Here is a 24,615-nt window from a genome sequence, read left to right as displayed (position 1 = left end):
CAGCCCTGGGCCCTATGCTGGGAACTCGCTGCCCACCCGGGTCAGAGCAAACAGGCCCCAGCCTCAGCCAGGTAGAGCCCTGGATGGCACCTCCCACCACCTAGACCAGCCCAGAGGCAGCTAAGTGGGTCAGGAGGCCCGCCGTCCCAGTGTTGCTGGGCTCCTGCTTTGCTGCGTGGAGAGAAGGGCTTGGATCCTATCCTGAAGCCAGCTCTGCATTGGACACAGCCTGCCATTGTGTTCACAGGCACGGTCTGTGAACTTGTGGAGGATCACAAGTCCTATCCTAACCCAGCCCCCTTCTGTACCTGCTCTCACGGGGAAGGGGTGAGGGGGGGGGGTCTGTGCACTGGGGCTGCGGGCGAGAGGCCAGCAAGGCGTGGGGCAGGTCTAGGGTCAGAGCCTTCAGGTAGGGAGACAGCAGAGAGGGGGGTGGCCCCTGCAACCCCAGGTGACTGCCCAGCTGGGAAGCGCTCCCACGGGGTCCGCCCCCTGCTCCCACAGCACCCGTTCCTGCTGTGAGCCCTGGCAGAAACTTGTTCCTAGTTGGATCAGACCCTGTTTCTCCAGTGTGTGAATGATATCACATGGTTCTGGCTGCCAAGATGAGCTCTACTTTTCCAGGGAAGGAGGGCTTTCTATCTGCGATCTGCCCAAGGCGGGGGGTGGGGGGGAGCCTGCAGGAGGCCTTTGTGGAGCCCCATGCCGCTGCTGGTGGTGGAGGCATCACCCAGGTTGGCCCTCACCAAGGCCACGGGCTTGCCACCTACCCACGTGAGGGACCGATTCTGACGGTGGAAATCCAACGCATTTCTTAAATAAGTTAATATTTATTCTGCTCTGCTTTGCCCCCCTCCCCTCCCCTTGGCTTGAGAAGCCGAGTTTTCTGCATCGGATTATTGCAAATGTTTAACCTGAATTTATAAAAGAAACAAAATGAAACAAGGGGGCATCAGCTGAAACTCGGCCCAAGCCCCACGGGCAGTGAGGGTCTTATTGCATGGTCCCCACTCCCTGGTGACCAGCTGTTTCCCAGAGACCGGAGTCAAGGGCATTCTCCAGAATCCTGAGGGGGACAGAACGGTGGGCAGTGGGTATGGAGGGGGGATGAGACAGCAATGAGTGGTGGAGACAAATGGATGAGAACTCAGACTGTGAGCAACATGAAGCGTGACCACAGTGGCCTTGGGGATGAAGCTGGAGGGCACAAACGGCCCTAAGCATGTATAAAAATAAGCGGATGTGAGAATGGGGCTCTGCTAGGTGGCCTCTGCTTTTCTCCTTTTGGTGTTTTCTGGTCCTTGTCCCTTGGACATGGCTCTCGTTACGGGACTGCTGACCAGGTCGCTGGCACAGCCTGGGACCATGGCAGCAAATTCGGAAATCCTAAACTTGAATTGAGGCTTCGGGCTGTGGGCTCCCCCTGCTCCACTTTGCCCAGAATAGCATCTGCCTCCTTCTCCCTGGGCTGACATCCTTCTGGCACCTTTGACCTCAGTGGGGCCGGACCCAGGGTCCACGTGTGGCCCTGCCTGGGCCACCACCCTGCCGGGTGCACCCCAACCCCAGTGCCAAAGCCTGTGGGCACTGCACCCCGAGCTACACGGGCTTGTCCACACTGTCACCCAGGACTGGGGTGGACCCTTTCTTCGGTGGGCTCTCAGGGACTGTGAGGTGCAGCCCCCGCCCCTCCTCTGGGGGTTCTCCCGAGGCCACTGGAAGCTCCGTCTGCTGGGGTTCGGGAGGTGCCATGATGCCTGAGGAGGAAGGTCTGGGCTCTGGGGCGACACCATGCCCACCATCCAAGAACAGGTCCCCCCTGGGGCCCCCCACGTCCAGCGGCTCAAAGGCAAAGTTCGGGATGGTCAGGTGTTCCGTGCGGCAGGGGACTTGGACCCGCCGTTCCCCCTTGGCAGCAGTGTCCAACCCTGCACTGTCTGTGGGCTCCAGGGGATCCCTGTGGGGCACAGCCTCGCAGGACGGGGTTCTCCGCCGCAGGGTGGTGCTACCACCCTCCGCCGCAGGGGCCCGGGCCGCACCCTCGTCCTCCGCGGGGGGCTCTATGGAGATGCAGGGGGGGCTCATCTTCTTCTTCCTGCGTGCTCCCAGGGCCAGCTCGGCCTCCAGGGCCCGGGTCTTCACCTCCCCGGCCTCTGGGTGGCTGTCCCCACAGCCCTGCTCCACAGAGGGCCGCCTCTGCTCGTCCGCCCGGCCCGGCTGGTCCAGGAAGCCCTGGGCATTGACACTGTAGAGCCTGTGCAGGTCTGGCTCACCGCCCACCACCCCGCGGGCAGCAGGTGAGGCCGAGGGGCTGTGGGCAGAGCTGGTGATGTGGCTGACCTCCTCATCAGCCGGGTCTGGGGCCTCAGCCTCCTCTGCGCCCAGGGCCGGTGGCCGGCTGGAGATGTAGTTCTGTCCAAAAGTGTGCTTGCGGATGCGGATGCTGGTGGGCCGCGGAGAACGGGGCGGGGACCTCAAGGAGGGCCCCAGGGGTGCCTGCCTCACAGGGGTCTTCCCACCAGGCTCTCCCCAGCCCGGGCTGCTGTCCCTGGGACCATCGACCTGCCCTTCTAGGGACTCTGTGCAGACTACCTCCTGCAAAGACATGGAGTCATATGAGACCAGCCAGAGACCAGGCAACAGGGACCCCTCCCCCCACCCCAGGCCAGGATGACCTCGTGACCCCCAAGGCTATGGGCCGGGGTGAGATAGGGCTGCGAGACACTGGTGTGGAAGTACTGTCCCCCAGCCCTAGTGTAGGAGGACCCCACCAACGCTGGTCATGCTGGGGAGGGGCTGTGAGGAGCAGAGGGCTGGAGCCCAAGCTTCCATGGGCAGAATCTGCCATGGGCCCCTGGAGACCCGATGGGGCACAGAGCCAGGCTGCAACCACTGCCTGACTCCGGCACCACCAGCCCAGCTTGACACCTCAAGGAGGGAGGAAGGGAGAGGGGCCGAAGTCTCAGGTGAGAGTGGTCTGTGGGTACATCCAGGCCCACAGGAAAGGTTGCTGGGGGGGCCTGGGGGAGGGCGAGGCTGCCGCCTGAGGGGACACGGGTCCCCATGGCCAGGTGCCATCATCACAGGTTCCAGGGACACAGCACCTACTTCCCCAATGTCCCTGTCGCTCATCCTTCAAATGGGGAGGGAACCCCCATGGAGCCCCCAGGCCTCAGCTGAGGACCGGAAGTCTCCTCCTACCTGTGTGCAGAGCAGCCGGCTGAGACTAGGGGAGCAGGCTGCACCCAGAGGGGTCAGGGCACGTTGGGTGTCGCCGCCCCTGGCCGGGGAGGACATGGCCGACGGGACCTGGAGGGATGGGCAGGACTCCACCGGCGGCAAGTGGGCGGTGACCGGGCCTGGGGCAAGAAGGTGCCTGAAATGTGCATCCGCTGCTGGCCCCACCCCTGCCCCTGCCGGCCCTGGCCGGCCCCGCCCGCCCAGGTCCTGGCTGTCTCCGCGTGGGGCTGTACCCGAGGTGCCCGAGGCGCCCGCGTAGGTCTCCATCTCCACCTCCTGCAGAGGGTGGGGATGAGCGGCCGCAGCGGGCGCCACGGGCCGGAACATGTAGCTGTCGTTGGGCAGCGAGAGCATCCTGGACACAGACACCTTGCGCACGACCAGCAGGTTGGGGGCGTCTGGCGAGGCACCCGGGCTTGGCGAGGCCGTGGGCCTGGGGCGGGCGGGGGGCCCCTGTGCCATCTCCAGCTCGACCTCCGCGTCCAGCTCGGCATCCTCGCGGGCCTCCTTGTTGCTCTCCTCCAGGTGCTTCATGAGCACGGCCACCACCACATTGACCAGCACGAACTGGGCCACCAGCACGAAGGTGACGAAGTAGATGGGCGAGATGGCCGGCAGGTAGCTGAGGCAGTGCTTGTCCTCACGGGCACACTCCCGCAGCGTGTCCTGCAGGCGGAGGGCGGCGGGCAGGCTCCCACCTCCGTCTGCGGGGCCTTTCGTGGGCTCCCACCGCCCCGCCCACCGCGTGGGCCGGTACCTTCATGATCCCGTTCCAGTTGTCCCCCGTGGACACGCGGAACAGTGTGAGGAAGGCCATGCCAAAGTTGGAGAAGGTGGCGTGTCTGCTCAGGCCCTCGCAGGGGTTGTCCTCACTGCACTCTGCCGGGAGGGATCTGGTCAGCCCGCCTGTCGGGGCCAGTCCGCACACAGGCCCTGCCCTCTCCCAGGGAGAAAGTCACGCTCCTCTGGGATGCAGGGTGGTGGCACAGCTCAGGGGTCCTGGCAGGTGGGTGCCTTCAACACAGGCCCAGCTCTGCATCAGCATGCCCCCCTTCTGTTCTGAGGAGTAACAGGGCTGCCCTGGGCACGAGGCGGCCCAGATCCAGGTTGTGGGACACTAGCTGCTGGGTCTGAGGAGTCCCCTCTGGGCAGACCCTGAACGGTGACAGCCGCCTCACTCACCTCACAGGCAGGCCCACTGGTGGCTCCTGGAACCCACTGAGCCTTCAGTGACACCCAAAGGGGAGGGGGCTCCCACAGGGTCTGGGCTGCCACGAAAGGTTCCCACGGGTCCCTGCCCGGACTAGCCAGAGCCTCACGCCTGGGGATCTGAGGAAATCCTTGGTGACAATTAAGGACTTGCTGCAACATGTCCCCTGGGGACCAGGTAGAGTTCAGGTCACACCTGCATGTGGGCACGTGCACCCACACTCATGTGCAGCTCTGTCCTCCTGGCCTGGGTATGAACACATGTGCGTATCTGTGTGCATGTCATGGGTCTGCCACAGCACTTCTCCATGTGCCAAGTACATGGTCACCTCACGGTGAAGGGCTGACGGGAGCAGGGGCCAGGGCCTCAGCCTGGCCAGCACCCGGAGCCGTCCGCGGACTGTGTGCTCATGCGTGATGCTGCGCCTTCGGGACCCCGTGTCTAGAGTGTGGGCCACGGCGCGGCTGCACTCACCGAGCCTCCCAAACAGCTCCACTCCCAGGGCAGCATAGATAAAAAACAGGAGCATGAAAAGCAGGCCGAGGTTCCCTACCTACATAGGAGAGAAGCAGAATGAGGTCAGTGGGGCCTCAGTCCCACCCCACCCCCTTTACCCAAGACCCGCCCAGCAGGGGATCAAGTTCCTGGGGACTGCCTCGAGCCCTGTTCTTAATCCATCCCTCTTGGCCTCGGAGCTCCTGTGGCCCCCAGGGCTCCCTGTCCTGCCTGGTGCCCAAGGCCCCTCTGCTGGTCTCTGCCCCTGCTTGGCTCCTCATGCCCACCCTGCACCCAGGGTGCTGCCTCCAGCTCCTCTGCTCCTCAGAACCTGGGAGGCGTCCCGAGGGCTCTGGTGGACTCTGTGCAGGGCCTGCCTTCAGCCTCAGGGTCCGCACCGCAAGGTGAAGGCTGAACCTCTGCAGACAGTGAGGTCTGGCCTGACCCCTGCCCGAGGCTCTTCTGTGAACTTGCTGCCCACCCTCCCAGCGCCTGCTCACGCTCACTCTGGGCTATGGCGGGGGGGGGGGCTGCGCAGGGGCACCCTCACACGCCTCCCTGACCCTGATGTGGCTGCTCCCCCTCTTCTCCAGCACCTGCTCCAGCCCCCAGAGGCATGGCACTGGGGCATGGCCAGGCCTGGGTTTCCCATCCTCCACCCCCACCCCTTCCCGTCACTCCCACAGACACTGGGCAGGCTCCAAGGAGCGCTGAGTATAACTCAGGGCTGAGGAATCCTGCTAAGGGGACCAGTGGGGGCCGGCTGAAGGTGGAGGGCGTGGAGGGCTGGGGGGTTAGTGGGCAGCTGGGGAGGCAGCTGGGTGGATAGAAACATGCTGGGCTGGTGGACAGACAGCTGGCCAGGAGGGCTGGATGCTGGACAGCTGGACACCTGGTAGATGGGTGGACAGACAGCTGTCTGAATGGATAGACAGATGTGTGGGTGGCTGGGTAGCTGGAAAGCTAGTTGAGAGGGCTAGATCCACAGCCAGATGGACATGTGGATGGATGGCTGGTCAGGCGGACAGGCAGAGGGACTGAATACTGCACAGATGGGGCGATAAGACTTTCAGCTCAAGAGACCGCAAAGGATCAGTGTGGTGGCTGTCGGGCACAGGACGCGAGGACGCAGGGCCTGAACTGGCTCCAGAGGAGAGAGGCCTCTGGCCAACACCTGAGCCCTGGGTGTGGTCCTCCAAACTCGCCAAGCACACCTTTGCCACAGGCTCTGCCCTCTGCCCAAATCCCACTGCGTCCAGAATTACACTGGGGGATATAGGCACTGGTCATTGGTCTTCCCCAGAGAGACTAGACTGAGGCCCGGAAGGCAGGCAGCATGCCCCTCTCACAGCACAGTCCAGCAGCTCAGTTACTCCCTGTACCCGGCAGGGAGGGGGGTTGGTAACTGCAGTTGCCGCGAGATGGGACGACCACGTGAATGAGTGCTGATTGACAGTGAGTGAGGCCCCCCACTGCAGCTTTGTCCTCTTGGGGGCGTCTGTGATGCCCACCCTGGGAGCAGGGAAGCCAGACCCAGGCCCAGCCCCCAAGCTGCCGACCTACCTGGGGCAGCGCCTGAACCACTGTGTCCAGCAGGGCCCGCATACCCGTGGCCATCTTGAGCAGCTTCAGCACTAGGGCCGGGAGCCAAGCATTAGCGGGGAGGGGGTGGGGCTGGTCTGACCCTCTCCTGGCTGGCCAGACCCGGACCACCCGTCCCCCCACTTCCCGTCACCAGCATAGTCCACCAGGGTGGGGTGAGGAACGACATGGGGTGGGTGGACACCTGAGCCCTGTCTACCGGCCCTCCTGACAGCCCGGAGACCCTGGTGGGACAGGTGGGTGGCCTACCGCGGGCGATGCGGAGCACACGCATGATGCGGATGATGGTGGGGTTGATAGGCAGCGCCGCGTTCATCTCTATCTCCTCCAGTGTGATGCCCATGATGGACAGCAGGACGATGGCCAGGTCCAGCTGGTTCCACCTGGGCCGGGCGGGCAGGTATGACTCAGTGCTGGCCACTGCCTCTTCCCCAGCAACCCCAGCCCTTCAGAGCACCAGGAGTCCCCTCCCTGTCCCCTGGGAATGTCCTGGTGTCACCACAGGGCATCCTGCTCCACACACCTGTCCTTGAAAAACCTCCGGAACCCAAACGCCACCAGCTTCAGCACGGCCTCAAAGACGAAGACGATGGTGAACACATAATTGCAGTACTTGAGGGCCTCGTCCAGAGACTGGGGACGGAGTGTCAGGCTCCTGAGTGTCAGACTCCCTGCCTGGCTGCCCCTTCCCACCCATCCTCCTGGCCCCTTGCAGCACTGGACGCCGCCCTCCCCCCCACCCCACCACACCGCACCCATGCCCTGCCCACCCTGCTCCCTCTCTCTCCGCTGCTGACCTGGGTACCTCCTCAGATACGGGACAGGTCTCAGCTATTACTGGACGCAGGTCTGTGCTGGGCTGGGGAGGGCTGCCTGAATTTACCCTCGCAGCATTCTGGGGACAACTCTCAGGTGGGGGAACCTGCCCCTCGGAGCCCAGACTGCTGGCCCTGCCTGGACCAGAGCCACCCACAGCCCAGGGCAGGGGCCAGCCCACCGGATGGGCTCAGCTTCAGCCAAAGAGTCAGAGGCTCTCTGCTGTTCTAGGAGGAGGGGGCGTCCCTGTCTTTAATGAAGTGGTGGCGATGCGATCGGAGGACATCTCCCTCTCTCAGTCTGGCCTTTCCTGGACTGTGAAATCCACAGTCTGGGAAGCTGGACTCGGGGACACTCCCTTAGCCAGCATTTTGGATGGAACTTCTCATGGGGTTGGGGAGGCCCTTGGGGCAGGTATGCCCCGGGAGTTTCCACTGGTTTTAAAGGAAGGAGGACCCTTTGTTCCAGCCACACATCCATGTACCCCATAAACCCCGGTGAGGACTCAGGCACTGCTGCAGACCTGGGGCCCCCAGTTCTTAGGGTAGCCCCACCTCGCTGAGCAATGGACCCCACCTGCGGCCCTCCCCGCTGCAGGCCTGGAGGCAGGGTGGGTGGGGTGTCCAGGCAGCGAACCCCACCTTGGGCTGGTTGTAGTGCTCCATGGACATGGTGATGACGTTGACGCCGATGATGAAGGTGATGAAGAGGTCCAGATAGTGACTGGTGCACAGAGAGTGGATGGAGCGACGCGTGGGTGAGTAGTCTGCATAGTAGGGCCGGCGCTGGGCCTCTGTGGGGAGAGGGCCGTGGTGAGGGGGTGGGAGGGCTGCCTCCCAGGGGCTGGAGGGTAGAGGTGCTGGGGGAGGGCCCAGGCTCAGACGTGGGCCTCAGGGGCAGGTCACCCACCGACCTACTCCACCAAGAGGGTCCCAGCCCCAGGGCAGACCCCAGGAGTGGGCCTGGAAGCTGAGACCCCACCTGGGCCCTGCCTTGGGGCCCTGCCGAAACCCCGCCCTGCCGGGAGCTCCCAAGCCAGGGCCTGTGTGATCTCTCTCCTGAGCTGGCATCAGGGTTCAGAGACACCTCAGTGATGAAGGGTGGGCAGATGGGAGCTTTCTTGGGGGGCAGGGCAGGGTGGCCTACCACACCCCCATCTTCCAGGCTGGGCATGTGCTGCCTTCTGGCCCCCAGGCCCGGAGTCCCTCCACTCCCTGTGCTCCAGGAGGCCAGTGGGCATCTGCCTGCTGTCTGGAGTCTGCCTGCTCTCCGGTCCACCTGAGGTTGATGGGCATGACCTGGGTGGTGGGGGGAGGTTGTGTATCTCCCAGCAGGTCTGTCTGCACTAAATGCTCCACCTGCTGTAACTCTTTAGGGCAGATCAGTGCCCACTGAGCTCCCACTGGGTGAGGGCATAGCTGCCACCACTGCATAGGGGACCCACCTCGGCCACAGAACCCCGTGGGCAGGGACCAGGGAGAGCGGGGGCTGACGGGAACCGACCCCTCCCTGGGGCCCCGCATGCTCCTTGGTCTGGCATGCGGTCACTAGAAATCTTGGCTCAGCTCTTGCAGCCAAAGGGGCCAGTGACCAGTTGGGCCAGGCCAGCACTGAGGACATGGAGTAGCCACCAGCCGGCAGGCGTCCCAGAGTGCAGCAGAGAAGCAGTCAGGCATGTAGGTCGGGCGGAGGAACACACACGAGCTTGAAGGCAGCAGCGTGGACACCAGGCAGGCGAGCCAGCAACCCTTCCTCCCACTGGCGCCCAAGCCAGCAACCCTTCCTCCCACTGGCGCCCGGCGCCCACCCCAGCCGTCCCGTGCCCACCCTGCGGTGGACCCCAGTGGGCTTGGCACCCGCCTGCGATGTCCACCCTTCCCTGTGGCAGTGGCAGAGGGATGGAGGTCAGGCCAGTCCGCAGCCCTGTGCAGTGGCCGGCAGAAGTGGGGGTTAAGGCATGCAGGGCGGGGGCAGGTACCTGGGTTGGGGAAAGTGCCTGGAAAGACAAGGAGATGGTCTGAGCTGGCCGCGGTGGGCGGGGCCAGGAGACACCACGCGGTGGGCGGACAGCTCAGCAGCCCCTCCTGGAAGAGGCCCTCTTTGCTCCCCAGCTGGGTGGGGTTTTCTAAGACCCTCTCTCTGTCTTGGATGGCTCTGCTTGCTCCCCCCACCGTGGCGTGAAAACTCATGGGGTGAACCTGCCCCTGAGGTGGTGGGGGGTGGGGACTGGGGTCTCATCCATCCCCTGTGCCTTTTGGGAAGGGACCCCACCTCCTGCTGCAGCCATCCTTCTCTGAGGGCAAGAAGGGCAAGCGTGCAGAGCCACTCGGTGAGGCCGGAGTTGCGGGTGGGGCAAGGGGACTGGGGCCAGGTAGGGGGCTCCGGGGCCAGGCTGCTGAGCTGCTGCCTGGGTGCTGCCTGCACAGCCCTGCGCCGAGCACGAGGGAGACCCGGGCTTAGGCCAGCAGCAGCCAGGTCTCAGAGCCGCCCCTTGGCTGGTCCCCTGGTCCCCCGGTCCCCAGCCACCCTCCCACAGGCGAAAGGGGGTGCTCAGGCAGGTGGAAAGGCTGGGGTGACGCGCAGGTACCGACCCGCCACCGCCACCGGGAGCGCCTTACTCCTGCGTTTCCTCTCCAGGCGCCGCTGCCTCTTCTCTTCCCGCCGCCGCGCCTCCTCGGCCTCCTGGTGCTGCCGGCACTTGTGGAAGTTCTCCACCACGACGCCCACGAACATGTTGAGCACAAAGAAGCTGACGATGAGCAGGAAGGAGATGAAGTAGAGCAGCATCCAGGGGTTGTGGTTGGGCACCGGCTGCGGCACAGGAGTGGCACGTGGGTGCCTGCCCACGAGGGTGCCCCTCCCGGGCACGGCCCCTGCCTGCAGGGTAGCTCTGGCCCCCGACGTGGAACTCTCCAGAAGTTCTCAGAGGCCAAAGGCGGCCTCTTGGGGAACATTCCCTGAGATGACCAGAGGACACGGGAAGAAAGGTCTGCTTGGAGGAGCAGGGCTGCCCACCACCCACCGCACCTGCTGGTCTATGCCCACGGCGTCCAGCCCGTCGTACATGATGTTCACCCAGCCGTCCTTGGACGAGAGCACGAACAGGGACATCAGCGCCTGCGAGGCCAGAGCAAGGTGGTTACTTCTGGACGTGGCCTCCTGCCGGGGAGACACCCCAAAGGACCACACCCCTTACCACGGCCCCACGCACAGCAGACCCACCCACGACTCACAAACCCGCCATGCCGCTCCCACCTTACAGATAAGGACGAGGTTAGGTGAGGTCACCCCCGCCAGGCTTGCCCCCCGTCCCAACCCCCACCCCACACCCCAGCCTTGCCCACCATCCCGACCCCCACCCCACACCCCAGCCTTGCCCACCTGGCCCAGGTTGTCGAAGTTGTACTTGCGTCGCACCCAGCGGTAGTGCGCAGCCCAGCACTCGGCCTTAGTGGAGATGTTCCTGGTGTCGGCACCCTCGCAGTAGTAAAACTTCCCCTTGAAGAGCTGACCAGGGCGGGGCAGTCACCCAGAGGGCCAGGCCTTGCACCCCCACGCTCCAGACCCACCCCCACGGGGCCTCCCAGAGCAGCCGGATAGAGAGCAACGTCTCTCTCGCTGCCTCCTTGGGCCTTGGCCCTCCCAGGGCTGCTATGCTGCTGCTGACCACAGACCACCGTCCCACAGACGAGCAGGGCTATGCACCTGCACCCCTAGGATGCCGAAGATGATGAAGAAGGCACAGCAGATGAGGACAATGTTTCCGATGGGCCTGAGTGACGATATCAGAGTCTCCACCACCAGCTTGAGGCCTGGGGCACGGCTGATGACCCTGGACGAGGAGCAGAAGAAACGCGCTGTTGAGCCCACCCAAGGGAGCTGCCACCAGACAGAAGGCCCAGCGCTGCAAAGACCCCACCCCCTGCTGGCCCCAGGCCCTTTCCCTCCCCAGCTCTGCCCCACCCTCTGGCTCCACCCCACCCTCTGGCCCTGCCCCATCCAGCCACAGCCCCGCCCATTCGTACCCTTCCCTTCCCCAAACTCCACCCCATCCTTCCATAGCCCTGCCCCGATCCCCGATTCAGGCCCTGCCCCACGGCCCAGTCTACCTCAGGGGCCGCAGTGTCCGCAGCAGGCGCAGCACACGCAGGATGCCCAGGATCTTGGCACCGCCGGCCGACGCCATGGCCACGATGATGTCAACCAGGGACACCAGGACCAGCAGCCCATCCAGTATGTTCCAGCTGCTCTGCAGGTAGGCATGTTCACCAGAGACCAGGCCCAGGGCCACCACCTGGTGGGTGCAGAGGAGGGGCTGGTGGACATATGCGCTGCACATGGGGCCAGGGCGGGGCCAGGGTGGGGCCACTGGGCAGGGCTGCGAGGCCAGACGGACAGACGCCTGGGCTCCCCTGGACACCCTGTACCTTCACCATCATCTCGGCCACGAAGATTGCCGTGAAGATGTAGTTGGAGATGCTGAGGAAGACGCGCTCCTGCAGGGGACAGGACGATGGGAGGGGCCGGCCACAATGGCGGGACCCCACCCCTCCCAGGCAAGGAGGGCGCCTCACGGTGCTGCCAGGGTCAATGTCGGGCCTCTCCAGGGCGATTGTGATGCAGTTGAGGAAGATGAAGACCAGGACGACGTGATCGAACATCTTGTGAGCAATGATCTTCTGGCAGGAGATGCGGAACCTGGGGGCCGGGGGTGGGTGTTCAGGGACAGCCCCGGCCAAGCCCTTGCTTCCCGTCCCCAAGGTCTCAGAGGAGGAGCACAGCGCTCACCACGTGGTAGGGACGCAGGGGCCCAGAGGGAGGGGTCAGCTTTCCCAAGTTTCTCCCAGGTGTGCCCCATACCTGTTCTGTGGGGAGAAGAGGTACAGGGCCCAGGGCTCGCGGCTCCGACAGCACTCGGGCTTGTAGGGTTCCAGCACTTTCTGCAGCCGGGAGCAGCAGCTCTGGGGAGGGGGGGGGGTCCTCAGGGCCCCTCCCAGCCTGGCCAGCCCCCAGCCTCTCCTGCCTTCAGGCTCAGCCCTGTCCACCCACCCGGGCACTGGGTGAGGGATCTACGCTGAGAGTCCAGGGGGGTGCCGGTAAGTGGCCATCCTCAGATCCCTGCGCAGGTGGGCCTCCCAGCAGAACTGTCCAAGGCAGCAGAAGTGCCTAGCTGAGAAGGTGGTTCTGCTCTCTTTCCCTCTCCTCCCATGGGGCTCTCATTGGCTGACCGACTCCAGCTCAGAACAAGCCCTCAGCTGGAGGTGAGGCTGACCCTGGGGCGAATCCCACTCCAGAGCTCCCTGTGGATCAGCTGAGGCCACACCAGCCGGATCAGCTCCTGCCCAGCTTGTCCTGCTTCCCTCCCCCATCCCAAGGGCCTCCCATGAACGCTGCTCCCGAGTCCCCGCCTGGGGAACCAGCCCACGACAGGGGGAGGCGAGGGGCTGACGTGAGGCCCACCCCCACTCACATCCTCCACATCATCGTCAAACTCGGCCGTGTCCTCCTTGTGGCTGTCGATGCGCAGGAAGAACTCGCTGGGCAGGGCCAGCCCGTTGCAGTCGTGGAGCTTGGTGGGCAGCAGGGCGGCCGGCCGCGGGGGCCGCAGGTCGAGCGTGCTGTGGTGGTCCAGGGACTCGGCGCGCCGCAGCGGTGTGGCACGTGTGCCTGGCGAGGCTCCCGCTCCAGGCCTGCTGTCCTCGGCTTCCTCGTCCGTGCTGCCGCTGCCCTTGCCCTCGCCGGACAGCAGCGACTCACGCTCCCCGCACTGGCTCCGGCGCTTGAGGCTAGGTGCGCGGCCCAGGCTGTTCCAGCTGGAGCGCCGGCTGCTCCAGGCGCTGTTGGGGCCCCAGTGGGTGCAGGGCGAGCTGCGGAGGCTGGACTGCGGGGAGGGGGCAGAAGTGAGCAGGTCGGACGCCCCCCCCAATTTACCCCCAAACATCCTGGCCTCAGGGGCACCTGGCACAGGGACCTTTCGCATCCAGTGGCATCACCATTGACACCCGTGGGTGACATCTGTACGTAGATCATCTCCTTTAACGAGCGGACAGCCCTGCTAAGGAGACACTAGCGGCACTGAACCTTCAGTGGGGCACCTGTGGCGCACAGTGGGTTGACAGCTAGCTGGAGAGACAGCCAGCAAGCGTCAAGAGCACTGAGTGGGCCTCCCGGGCCTGCTCGAGGACCAGAGGGTGGGCGAAGGTTATCAGCGGGCCTGGGACCAGCCACGGACCAGGCATCCTCAGATACCATCGAGCAGCTGAACTGGATCTCTGGGGAGGGGACCCGCATCAGTTTCTAGTTGGCAGACTCTGGACTTGCAAAGAGAAGCCAGGCGCTGCTTATCCAGGAGATAAACTGGACTGTGGTCCGGGGACTTCACCTTTGCTGTGCCTACCCTCTTTGCCCTTCATCGTTTTCACCTCAGGGGTCCAGCAGGAGTTGAGCTGGAATCCTTGCTCAACAGCTCCTGTCCTCCTCCCAGGGACTCCTAGCAGCTTGGCTGTGATGCATCTTGTTGCTAGATCACTCGGCCCACCCAAGGCTCAGCCCTGCACCTTTTCTGTTACCAACACACAATCGTCCTGCCTTGATGGTTTGCCTGGACTTTCCTCCAGGTTCATATCCCCGTGCTTTCTCTCCACGGTTAGCTTGTCCTGCTCTGCCCACCTCTCCCGGGCCCTTCTGAGAAGCCCAGAAGCCGGCTCTGGCTGTGTCTGCTGGGGGTGGTGTTTTCTGGGTTTGTCTGGAAAGACCCTGTGGGCTCCAGCTCCGCAGGGTGCTGTTGGTCGTGATGCACGGAACGCTCCACCCGGCTTCTGTCACCTGCTTCACATACTCAGGTTTTTTTGTATTTTTGTTTCTTTTTTTATCTTTGGCTGCGTTGGGTCTTCATTGCTGCGTGCAGTCTTTCTCTAGTTGCGGTGAGCGGGGACTACTCTTCCTTGCGGTGCACGGGCTTCTCATTGCAGTGGCTTCTCTTGTTGCAGAGTACAGGCTCAGTAGTTGTGGCTTGCAGGCTCTAGAGCGCAGGCTCAGTAGTTGGGGCACACGGGCTTAGTTGCTCCGCGGCATGTGGGATCTTCCCGGACCAAGGCTTGAACCCGTGTCCCCTACATCGGCAGGAGGATTCTTAACCACTGCGCCACCAGGGAAGTCCCACATACTCAGTTTCTTACACCTTTTTGCCATCCTTCTCTGTTTTCCCCTTCTTGTATGCTGTGTGCTTTGCCAGCTTTTATCTATGATTGCAAATTGGAAGATAAACTTCTGGCCTGACAGTCTACTCGCCTGTTCATACTCCTCCCACAAAAACGGCAGCTTCTGGCTCCATTTATAGAAAACAAAGCACTCAGGGCCAAGGGATTCCTGGGGTATGACTAGGGGGGGAGTGCGCAACCCTCACTCATCTCTGGGGAAGGCCTAAGGAACTGGGTGGGTGGAGCCTGAAGGTGCCCTGAAGCCAGGGCGGGGGACCATCCCTACCAGAGACTTCTGGTCCCCCAGCTGGGGGTCCACGGAGCTGCTGCTGCCACGTCGTGAGTCCAGGAGGCCAGGGGCCGCGTCCAGGTGTGGGGAGCTCTTGGGGGTGGGCATGGGTGTGGCTGCTGTGCGCATGATGAGGGGAGGGGGCAAGCTGCCCTGGCCCTCCAGGTGCCCGTTGGGGGTCACCGCCAGCGAGTACATCTTCATCTCTGGGCGGGGGGAGGAGGCCGCTTGAGCCTGCAGGGCTCCCAGGAAGGATAATCTGCCCACCCAGGACCCGCCCACAGGAGTCCCAGCTGTGCCCAGACAGGCAGGCAGCGACCCCTCCATCCTGTCCCTGACCCGCCCCCTCACCCGCATGTGCACCTGTGGCCCTGAGGTCTCTGAACTTGTCCAAGTCCTCCTCCAAGTGGGTGGAGGTCTTGTCTTCATCTGTGTCGGACCTGGTGGCATCGCCCTGTGCCCGAGGAGCACACAGTACACGTGAGGCTCCCCTCAGGTGGAACCCCCCTACAGGAAGGCCAGGCCAGCACGGGGGTGGGTGTGGACAGAAGGGCCCAGTGGATGGAGGACGGAGTTCTCTCCATGTTGGTCTGCCCAATGTGCCTGGCTCCCACTGCCTCCCCTGGAAGCCCCCCTCACCTCCGCCTGGAAGCCCTCCACAAGGATGGCCACCAGCAGGTTGAAGAGCACGTAGTTGCCAAAGGTCATGAGGGCCACGAAGTAGAGGGCAGCCCAGGAGGAGGTGGAGGCCATGCCGTTGTAGAGGACAACGTTCCAGTCCTCCTGGGTGAGGATCTGGGGGAAAGGGGTGGCAGGGCAGAGTGGGCCCAACATGGGGGCCGAGGGGGTGCCAGGACGGTGGGCCTGGCTGTAGAAATGCTGACAGGCCCTTAGGACCAGAAGGAGCTCTGGACAAGTGAGACTAGGTCCACCGCCCCAGGGGCCAGGATCAATGTCCCTGCTGCTGTTCACAGCTTGTCACTCACTGTGGCCTTGGACAGGCCTCAGCCAGCTCTGGGGCTGTTCTGAGCAGGGCTGTGGCTCTCCAGGGACTACCATGTACATGAGGGGATGGCCCCGCCTGGCTTTACCTGGAACACGGTAACGATGGCCCACAGCAGGGAGTCAAAGTTCTTCCTGTCAGGGACCGTGTCTCCAGTGTCTGTTTTCAGGCTGAATTTGCAGCCAAAGAGGTGCATTCCGAGGATGCTAAGGGCGGCAGACAGCGGTGCGGTGAGTGCAGGGGAGGGGGCACAGGTGGGGGGGTATGGGGGGTGCTGCCTGGTCACCTCCACACCCAGCAGCTGTTCCTCTACACCTCCCCCCGGACCCCCAGCTTTCTGATTTGCAGGGCCCTCCCAAGTGCCCACGGCCGAGCTGTTTCCATTGTATAGGTGGGAAGACCAAGGCCAGGAATAGGAGGGACAACCAGAGGCCACTCTGGCTTCAGGCAGCAGCCAGGACCTGAGGTGCCTGTCTCACCCAGCCTACCTGGGGCTGCCCTCTGCCCTAGCCTCCTCCCCAAGGCCTGAGGCCCTGGGCCAAGCTGGCCCACGGCAAGGCCTCAGCAAACAGCAGCTGAAGCAAGAAACTCCAGCCTGGCTGCCCCGCCCCTTCTCTGCCTCCCTCATTCTTGGCTTTTTTGGGGGGGTACAATCCCCGATCCACCCATCTGGGGGCCAGTCCCATCACCCCACTCAACTATGAGCCGTGGGAGCAGAGCCCAGTATGCCGGTGCCTGGCTCAGAAGGTGCCCAGTCAGTCCTGTCGAAAGGAACCAATGACTGAGTTTCTGCTGCTGCTTTGAGGCTCCTGGCACCCCGGGCCCCAAAGCCAGAGAACAGGGCCAGCGTGGTGGGAGGGGCCTCCCCTCTGGGGCAGGCACGTGCTCAGTGCCCCAGGCCTTTCCCTCGCAGCCACAGGGGGCAGGATGACCCCCACTGCGCGTGCCCACCTGAAGATGAAGATGAAGAGCATGAGCAGCATGCAGAAGGTGGCCACGTTGTCCATGGTCTTCATGAGCACCACCAGCTGGCGCCGCAGTGCGGGCATGAAGCGCACCAGCTTGAGCACCCGCAGCAGCCGGAAGGTCCGCAGCACCGACAGCCCGCCGTCTGCCTGCCCGATGATCTCCCACACGCTGTGGGCAGGCCGAGGCTCAGGAGGGCCTTCTCTGGCCACGCATCCCTGTGCCCACCCTGACCTTGGGATACCCTCTTCCCAGAAGCAGGAACACCAGCCTGGGAGCCACCGTGGCCTCTGTTCAACCCCATTCTGGGAGCAGGTTCAGCTGCATCAAGGCATCGACAGGGCTGAGGGATGGTGGTGACATCTCTGAAGGCTCCTAATCAGCTGCTGTCCTGCTGGCTGCCCGACCCCCAGAAGCTGCCCAATCAGAAGCTTCTCAGTTGAGGGCCTTTCCTGGTCCTACGCCTTTCAAGCTGTGCCTGGCTTGTCTATTCTTGTTAGGGTGGGGGATCCATTGACTCCTGAGGGTCCTGCTTCCTCCTGGGGAAGGGAATTCCCCCAGATTCTCCAATTCATTTCTGTGCTGATTTTGCTGTAGCAGACACCCCTCAGGCAAGCTGGCCTTCCTCAAAGGTTCTGAACCCTAAGTGGAGTCCGGCTGAGAGGCCGAAGGGCCACTGAGTGCCCACTCTGTTCCTGCAGGGAACAGCTCTGCTAGATTCTACAAACTTTCACCTGAGATGTAGCTGACCTACCTGTGTGTACCCGACAGTGCTTGTGGGGAGGGGCGGGGATCCTGCCCCAAGACATCCCATCCCATGAAATACTGCTGGCAGGGCCTCTCCTGCTGGCTGGGGCTCTGCTATGTGTGGGGGGCTGTCGCCTGACACTGGAGCCTCCCCGGCCCCTGTGGGCTCCCCGGAGGTGGGGACCCACCTGATGACCACGATGATGCCATCGAAGATGTTGTAGGGATTCCGGATGTAGCCCAGCGGACCGCAGGCCAGCAGCTTCAGCAGCATCTCCAGGGCAAACATGCTCGTGAACACGATGTTGCTGATCTCCAGGGCGTTGGTCAGCTCGTCAGGCTGAGGGCAGCGGAGACATCATCAGGGCCCACCCACAGCTCCCAGGGCCCCTCAGCAGGGGTGGGGGACCGCTCCACTGAACTAGGAGCAGGTAAGTCTGCATCAAGGGGCCAAGGGGCTGTGGCAGCATCTCAGAAGGAGCCCAACTGGCTGCTGTCTGGAGGAGAAAACAAGGACCCCAGCCATGTCCCCTCCAGCTGGACCCCAACCTGCCTGGCCCTCCTACCCTGACTGTCCCTGGCCCTCCCCAGGCCCTGCCTGACCTTCCCACCAGCATGTCTGAGAAACAGGGCTCCAGAGACTTCCCCAGACCCCACAAGCACAGGCCATGGGAAAAGGGGCTGGAGCAACTGCCTCAGGGTTCCAGGGTGGGCATGTGGGTGCACGGGGTGCAGAGCACACAGTTGGTGCCTCCCAAGAGCTGCCCTGATCCCTGGTGGCCTTGCACACCCTTCCTTGTCAGCAGAAGGCCCCAGAGGTCCCTCTCTTACTGGGGATGTGCTGGCCCGCCTGTGTGTGTGCACACCTGCACCAGTGTAAATGCTGGTATGTGTGTGTGCCAGTGTGTAGCCTGTTTGTGTGCACATGTGAGTTTGCATGTACCTGCATGTGCCATGCATGTGCACAGGGCCTCCCACGTGTGCACGTCTGTACACGTTCACATCTGCACAGGTAAACCTTGCATATATGCGTGTGTGCACGTGCGTGTGTGTATACACGTGTGTGTGCAGAGGCTCTTCCTTGCTGGGGATTCCCTCCAGCCTGCTGCTGTCCCTGCCTAGGTCTCACCCTCACAAAGAGAACCTCCCTGCCGGGGCTGCTGGAGGCTAACACTGCTGGCATTTTCCCTGAATTGCTCCAGGATGAAAGAACATAGCTTAAGTGACTTGAAAAGCCCAGAGGATGGAAAACGAGGAAGGCAACTTGGTCATTAAAAGTGAACTGGCCTCGGGGCTTCCCTCGTGGTGCTGTGGTTAAGAATCCGCCTGCCAATGCAGGGGACACGGGTTCAAGCCCTGGTCTGGGAAGATCTCACATGCCGCGGAGCAACCAAGCCCGAGCACCACAACTACTGGGCCTGAGCTCTAGAGCCCGCGAGCCACAACTACTGGAGCCCGTGTCCCTAGAGCCTGTGCTCCACAACAAGAGAAGCCACTACAATGAGAAGACCGTGCACCACAACGAAGAGTAGCCCCTGCTTGCCGCAACCAGAGAAAAAAGCCCACATGCAGCAATGAAGACCCAATGCAGACAAAAAAAAAAAAAAAAGTGAACTGGCTTCGGTCCCCAGAGTGGACGCCCTCTCCCTGCCGGACCCAGTCGCTGCTCCTTCCTGGTGAGGCCCCAGTCCCGGGCAGGGGCTACTGGGGGGCCAGGCACCACCCCTACAATTCCTCCTCTGGGGGCCATTCCATACCACTGCCCTCTCCTGGCCACCCAGGGGTATTCCAGTGGGCACAGCCAGGTCTGGCTCATGTAAGGGGGGGCCTCTCTCTGTGAGAACTGGGCTGTGGGAGTCCCATCCTGAGAAGAGCACTGGGTGGCCTGGTGAGCGCCCTCGGCCCCCTGCTGCCTCTGGGATTGTGACTTCAAACCCCCACCCCAGACAGGAAGACCTCCAGGCAGAAGCCACGGTTTCTCCGTTCACCACTCAGCAGAGGCCCAGCCAAGGAGAAGCATGAGCGTTTGCTGAGTGGCTGATAAAAACCGTCACAACAGCTGACATTCAGCTCTAACGCCATCCCTGTTCCCCAACCCCCAGAAACCCCTCTGTGGGGCCCTGTAAGAGACTGAAGTCTCAAGGAGACACACGAGGAACGTGCTCCCCGGGGGTGGCTCCGAGAGCTGTCCATTCAGGCCCACTTCACCTCTGGAGGGTGCACCGGGCTGCCTACCTGCTCATGGTACTCGATGCCCATGCTCAGCGTGTTGGTGAGGATGGCTACCATGATGCCGCGGTTGAAGTACTTGCTGTCCACGATGCGGCGCAGCTTGCCGCTAAAGGAGGCCCAGACGCGGCCCAGCCCTCCCTGCTCGCCTGCCACCGCCCGCCGCTGTGCCCTCCGTCGCGTTCCTCCTGAGCCTGGCGTGTCCGCCGCTGGGGGTGGCTGCATGGGGTCACGGCGGTCCCCGTGCCGCACATCCCGTGTGAATTCGTAGACCCCGTTGCTGTCCGAGTCTCTGCTGTCTGAGTCACTGAACTCCAGCTCAGGGTCCTCCAGGGCGCTGGTGCAGTACGGGCAGCTACTCAGCTCACAGGTCAGTGTGCCCGCCTGGGGGCTGGGCAGGGGGCAGGGCACGCTCAGGCCTGACAGACGGCTGGGGGTCTGGCCCAGTCCTGCAGGGAGAAGGATGTGGGCAGCCTCAGGACGCTCAGCCGCAACACCAGGCGCCCGGGACCCACGTGCACAAGCAGGCTGCCATGGGGTGAACGGTGTCTGTGCAGACATGCACATCGTACAAAGGCACACGCCTGGGCACTCACAACTGGGCATATGTGCACATCTGGGAACATTCATACACACCTAGGCACACACCTGAGCACATGCACAGACACACATGCCCACGCCTGGGCACTCACACCTGAGCACATGCATGCCCTGCACAAGTACTCTCTGTTCACTCAAGGATAAAAAGAGGCAGAGAGGCTCATCCGCCAGGGGGCCACGCCATCCACAGAAATATGACGTGAGCCACTTTCCAGCAGTCACGTTAAACGGATGACGTGACTGTGAACATTCCAGGTCACGATGCGCAGGAGCCATCGTTGCTCGGTGCTGCCTGCCCGGCTGAGTCTCTGGGGCCCAGGTGACTGCACCGGCGGCGGCTTAGACTCCCCACAGCCAGGAACCCTGCGGGGCCAACCTGCCCCAGTGGGCAGTGCAGGACTATAGGCATGTGCATTTTGACACACCCCGGTCACTGTGTGAGGACACTCACACCTCTACCCACTCCAGGCACCCCAAGGGCTACTGCCCGCGCACGCCACCTGGGAGGGCCTCAGTCTGCATGGGACCCCAGTGTCTGGGGTGGCAGTGTCCTGCCCGTCCCAGGTGGGTGAGGCCGGCACCTCAGGTGGGAGGACCGAGTATACTGGGGGGCACCCCGGCCCCTCTCTCCTCAGCCTTTGGGAGCTCCGTGACCTCGGCTTTCCCTTCCCTCTGCCCCAGCCTCAGTCTCCCCACCTAGAAAGGGGGCCGGCCACTCCTGAGAAATGACCAGGCCATGGACAGGTGGTCCCTCTCAGGGCCAGGCATGGGCAATGGGGCACAGCCCCAGGTTTTTTTTTTTGCTAGCTTCAGAATTCTCATTTCCACGTGGCAAACACTCGTACCCCACTGAGCCGTCAGCTGCTCAGGGCTACAGGATGGACGGAGGTGCGGGGGGCACTTCTCCCATCTGAGGTGCCCAGAACCCCCCCTTCTTCCCTTCATCCAGGGCTCCAAGGGAGGAAGGCTGGGCTCACGAGGGTTCGCACACAGGCGGGGATGTCCCAGGAGCCCGTCCCCCACTCCCCACTGCTCCCCACAGGGTGAGGTCCTTACCGTGCTCCCCGACCAGATGCTGGATCTTCTCGCAGGGGTCGGGGCTGCTCAGGCTCAGGGGGCTGTGCCCCCCGGCTCCCAGGGGTCCACCAGGACGCTTCCCCTTGGGCCCGGGGCCACCTTTGCCACCGCCTGCGGCCGAGGGCAGGATGGTGGGGTAGTTCATGGCGCCCAGCCCAGTGGCCAGCTTGAGGCCGGCGGCGGCAGTGGCCACAGCATGTGCCACCCGGGCCCTCTCCTGTGGCCCCTCCACGTGGCAGTCTGCATGGTACACGCTGTGCACTGACTCAGCGTCGGGGGGCCCACGCCCGGGCGAGGGAGGTGCTCCGGCCCGCACCAGCCTGGTGTCACCGCCGCCTGGCTCGGGGCCTGGCCGGCGTGGGCTGCCATGGCTGAAGTGGTAGTGGTGGTGGTGGTGGTGGTGGTGGTGGTACACGAGGTGATGGATGGAGGTGGCGCGCCCTCCCACCCGCCGTGGCCGCCACCCAGCACCCTGGCCGTGCGGCACGCCGCTGGGGTCCACCTTCTTGCGCCAGCGGCTCTGCCAGCGGGCATAGAGGCGGAGGCCACGGCGCTTCAGCTTGCGGCACACATGGCCCACGTACCGGAGGAGCTCCTCATAGCAGCTGCCAGGCTCTGAGAAGCTGGCCAGCGTGCTGTCGTTGGACAGGTAGCGGGCCCGCTGCTCCCGCATCAGCTGGTTCTCCCGCTGCTTCGTCTCCGAGAACTGCGTGGCGATCACCACTAGGCACAGGTTGATCATGAAGAAGGAACCCACCTGTGGTGGGCGGGAGGCAGTGAGCTCACCGGACGAGTGTCCCAGGGAGGCAGGGAAGCGGGGACACTGGGACTCACCGCCCTGGGCATTAGGATTGGGCAGGGCAGGAGACCAGGACAGCAGCTGTGGTTTCTACACAACAATCAAGCCCCTGATGAGAAAAATACTGAGCCCCACTGTGCGCTGCCCGTTCTAGGGGCCCAGGATACGGCCCCAGGGTAGCCGGCGGCGGCAGGGCACCCTGTGATGGGCAGGGTCCTTGCTGATCCGATGTTGAGCCCCCAGCATTTGGGATGGGTGGTGCAGGGTAGGTGCTCCTTGCCTATTTGTAGACAGTTGCAGGACATGTGCGGAGACCCACCTTCCCGTCATCTGTGTGGTTTGTCCCCTCGTCCTTCAGCTCTGTCCCCAGCCACACCCTCCCACCCGGGTCAGGCCTTCCTCAGCCCCCACGGCTTCACTGTCCTCTGTGGCAGGGTCACCGGGTGACACTCTGCTCTGTTTGTGTTTATGGTCTGAGATAAGGTGAGACAGGTGCCTGGTTTAATTCACTGCTGGTCTTTGCAAACCCTGCCCCAGGCACCAGGGGCCATTGAGAGAACCAAGTGAGGGCCACCCCTGGGGGCCACAATCCCTGTGGAGGGCTGTGCCTGGGGGAAACACCTATACTGTGGAGAACTGTGCTGAGGACCCATGTACACTGTGGGGGGGACTGTGACCCCAACAGGTGATCCTGACTCTCCTGCAGCCTCCTGATAGGACCTGGCCATGGGAGGGCCTGAGGGGCTGTCTGAGGTCTCTCTCTCCTCCCCACACACACAGGCTTCTCTGTCCTCCCAACCCTGCCCACCTCCTCCTGGGGCTGGACAGAGTCTCCCCCCGACTCCACCAAGGGCCCCCACCCACCTGCCCTGGACATGACGGCCCTGGGTCTCTGCTGCCCCCGCCCTGCCCTATAGCTCAGTCAAGTGCAGGGACCCAAGAGGGCCAGCAAAGATGGCGCTGCACCAGGGACACAAGCAGAATCTCACTGGACCCCGGGGACAGGATGACGGCCGCTAACAGAGGAGGAGCTTGGGATCTGAGACAGGGCTGTCGCAAAGCGGGGGCGCCCCCCACACCCCTCGCCCCGTGCGTCCCACTCCGCCCCTGCACTTACAATGATGAGCAGGATGAAGTAGATGAAGTTATAGAAGGAGTGGGCATCCATGACGTAGTACATGATGTCCACCCAGCCCTCCAGCGTGATCACCTGGGGGGACAGGCGGCTGGACACACGGACGGCCCTGAGAGGGCGGCGGGCCCTCCTCGCCTGCCTGGCACCAGCCCCCAGGCCCCGCATGCTGGGCGGCCAGTGCAGGGGAGACCCAGAGCCCACCTGGAAGATGGCGATCCAGGCATAGCCGATGTTGTCGAAGCTGATGGCCCCGTTGTGTGGGTTGGAGTCGCCCGAGCGGCACACATTGTAGTACTGGTTCCAGTTGATGCAGGTGTGGTGGCCTGTGCCACCTGTGCCCTCAGCCTGCGGCTGCCCGTAGGCCTCCCAGCCCAGCGTGCACTCCACGCGCAGCTCGCGGCGGCTGGGGATGTGCGAGCACTTCTGCATGCCGTTGTCCCGGCGAGAGGAGCAGATGAAGGGGTTTTCCTCACCCTCCTCCGGCTGGTAGTATGGCCGCAGGAAGCTGAGGTTGCTGTTCCTGAAGGCACAGAGATGGAGAGACAGAGAGAAGCAGACAGACAGACACAGTCAGGCATAGATAGAAACAGACATTAAAACCGAAAGTGACAGAGACAGACCCAGGCCCACCAGTGCTAGTGCTGCTCCAGGAAGGGTGTGTCCCTGGAAACAGGGCCTGGAGGGGAGGAGCCTGCTGGGGGAAGAGCCTGTTAGGGGAGGAGCCTCTGGGTGGGGAGGGGAGGGGCCTGGAGGGGGAGGAGCCTGCTAGAGGAGGAGCCTCTGGGGGCAGGCCCTGGGAAGAGCAGGTTAGGGGCATGTCCTGCAGGGTGGGCAGGGCCCCTGCACCTGGCGAAGGTGCTGTCCAGGAAGCAGCGGTTGCGCAGCAGGCCAGCCCAAAGCTGGACACCCACGATGCCGAAGATGAAGAAGACAAAGAAGCAGAGCAGGAGGACGTTCCCGAGCATGGGCAGCGTGTCCAGCAGCAGCGTGACCAGGATCCTCATGCCTGCAGGTGGCAGGGCAGCCGGTCAGTGCAGCGGAGCCCTCCTGGGAATCCCTGAGGCCCCAGGCCCTCCTGGGAGCCCTGAGCCCTCTGCCATTCACAGATGGACATCAGCACCTCTGTGGGGGACATGAGCTGGGCCCCCCCAAGTCCAGCATGCCCCAAAGAACAAACATCTGCGGTAAGACCCCATAGAGGGGAGCAA

The 24,615-nt window shown here is 63.4% G+C and overlaps 1 protein-coding gene across 1 annotated transcript in view; it reads right to left on the bottom strand.

The window, feature by feature from the left end:
- Positions 1-1,599: 1,599 nt before the first annotated feature.
- The window catches only part of CACNA1H (calcium voltage-gated channel subunit alpha1 H), a 62,479-nt gene continuing 39,463 nt past the window's right edge, over positions 1,600-24,615 (bottom strand). The window contains exons 5-34 of the mRNA XM_068525201.1: positions 24,254-24,413; positions 23,609-23,927; positions 23,390-23,482; positions 21,453-22,230; positions 19,803-20,245; positions 17,756-17,907; positions 16,806-16,991; positions 15,943-16,060; positions 15,491-15,646; positions 15,215-15,305; positions 14,849-15,057; positions 12,834-13,244; positions 12,224-12,324; positions 11,938-12,061; positions 11,791-11,859; positions 11,473-11,657; positions 11,069-11,195; positions 10,745-10,870; positions 10,391-10,480; positions 9,982-10,174; positions 9,342-9,359; positions 8,005-8,156; positions 7,071-7,180; positions 6,797-6,930; positions 6,509-6,579; positions 4,925-5,003; positions 3,998-4,119; positions 3,474-3,906; positions 3,202-3,359; positions 1,600-2,595 (exon numbers count right to left, since the gene is read on the bottom strand). Of these exons, the coding sequence (XP_068381302.1) occupies positions 1,600-2,595; positions 3,202-3,359; positions 3,474-3,906; positions 3,998-4,119; positions 4,925-5,003; positions 6,509-6,579; positions 6,797-6,930; positions 7,071-7,180; positions 8,005-8,156; positions 9,342-9,359; positions 9,982-10,174; positions 10,391-10,480; positions 10,745-10,870; positions 11,069-11,195; positions 11,473-11,657; positions 11,791-11,859; positions 11,938-12,061; positions 12,224-12,324; positions 12,834-13,244; positions 14,849-15,057; positions 15,215-15,305; positions 15,491-15,646; positions 15,943-16,060; positions 16,806-16,991; positions 17,756-17,907; positions 19,803-20,245; positions 21,453-22,230; positions 23,390-23,482; positions 23,609-23,927; positions 24,254-24,413 (6,404 nt within the window). The remainder of the gene's footprint in view (positions 2,596-3,201; positions 3,360-3,473; positions 3,907-3,997; positions 4,120-4,924; positions 5,004-6,508; positions 6,580-6,796; positions 6,931-7,070; positions 7,181-8,004; positions 8,157-9,341; positions 9,360-9,981; positions 10,175-10,390; positions 10,481-10,744; positions 10,871-11,068; positions 11,196-11,472; positions 11,658-11,790; positions 11,860-11,937; positions 12,062-12,223; positions 12,325-12,833; positions 13,245-14,848; positions 15,058-15,214; positions 15,306-15,490; positions 15,647-15,942; positions 16,061-16,805; positions 16,992-17,755; positions 17,908-19,802; positions 20,246-21,452; positions 22,231-23,389; positions 23,483-23,608; positions 23,928-24,253; positions 24,414-24,615) is intronic.

Source organism: Eschrichtius robustus, chromosome 16, assembly GCF_028021215.1.
Source record: "Eschrichtius robustus isolate mEscRob2 chromosome 16, mEscRob2.pri, whole genome shotgun sequence".
NCBI classification, from domain to species: Eukaryota; Metazoa; Chordata; class Mammalia; order Artiodactyla; family Eschrichtiidae; genus Eschrichtius; species Eschrichtius robustus.
The sequence above is the reverse complement of the archived record's forward strand: the minus strand, read 5'-3'. Positions and strand labels throughout refer to the sequence as shown.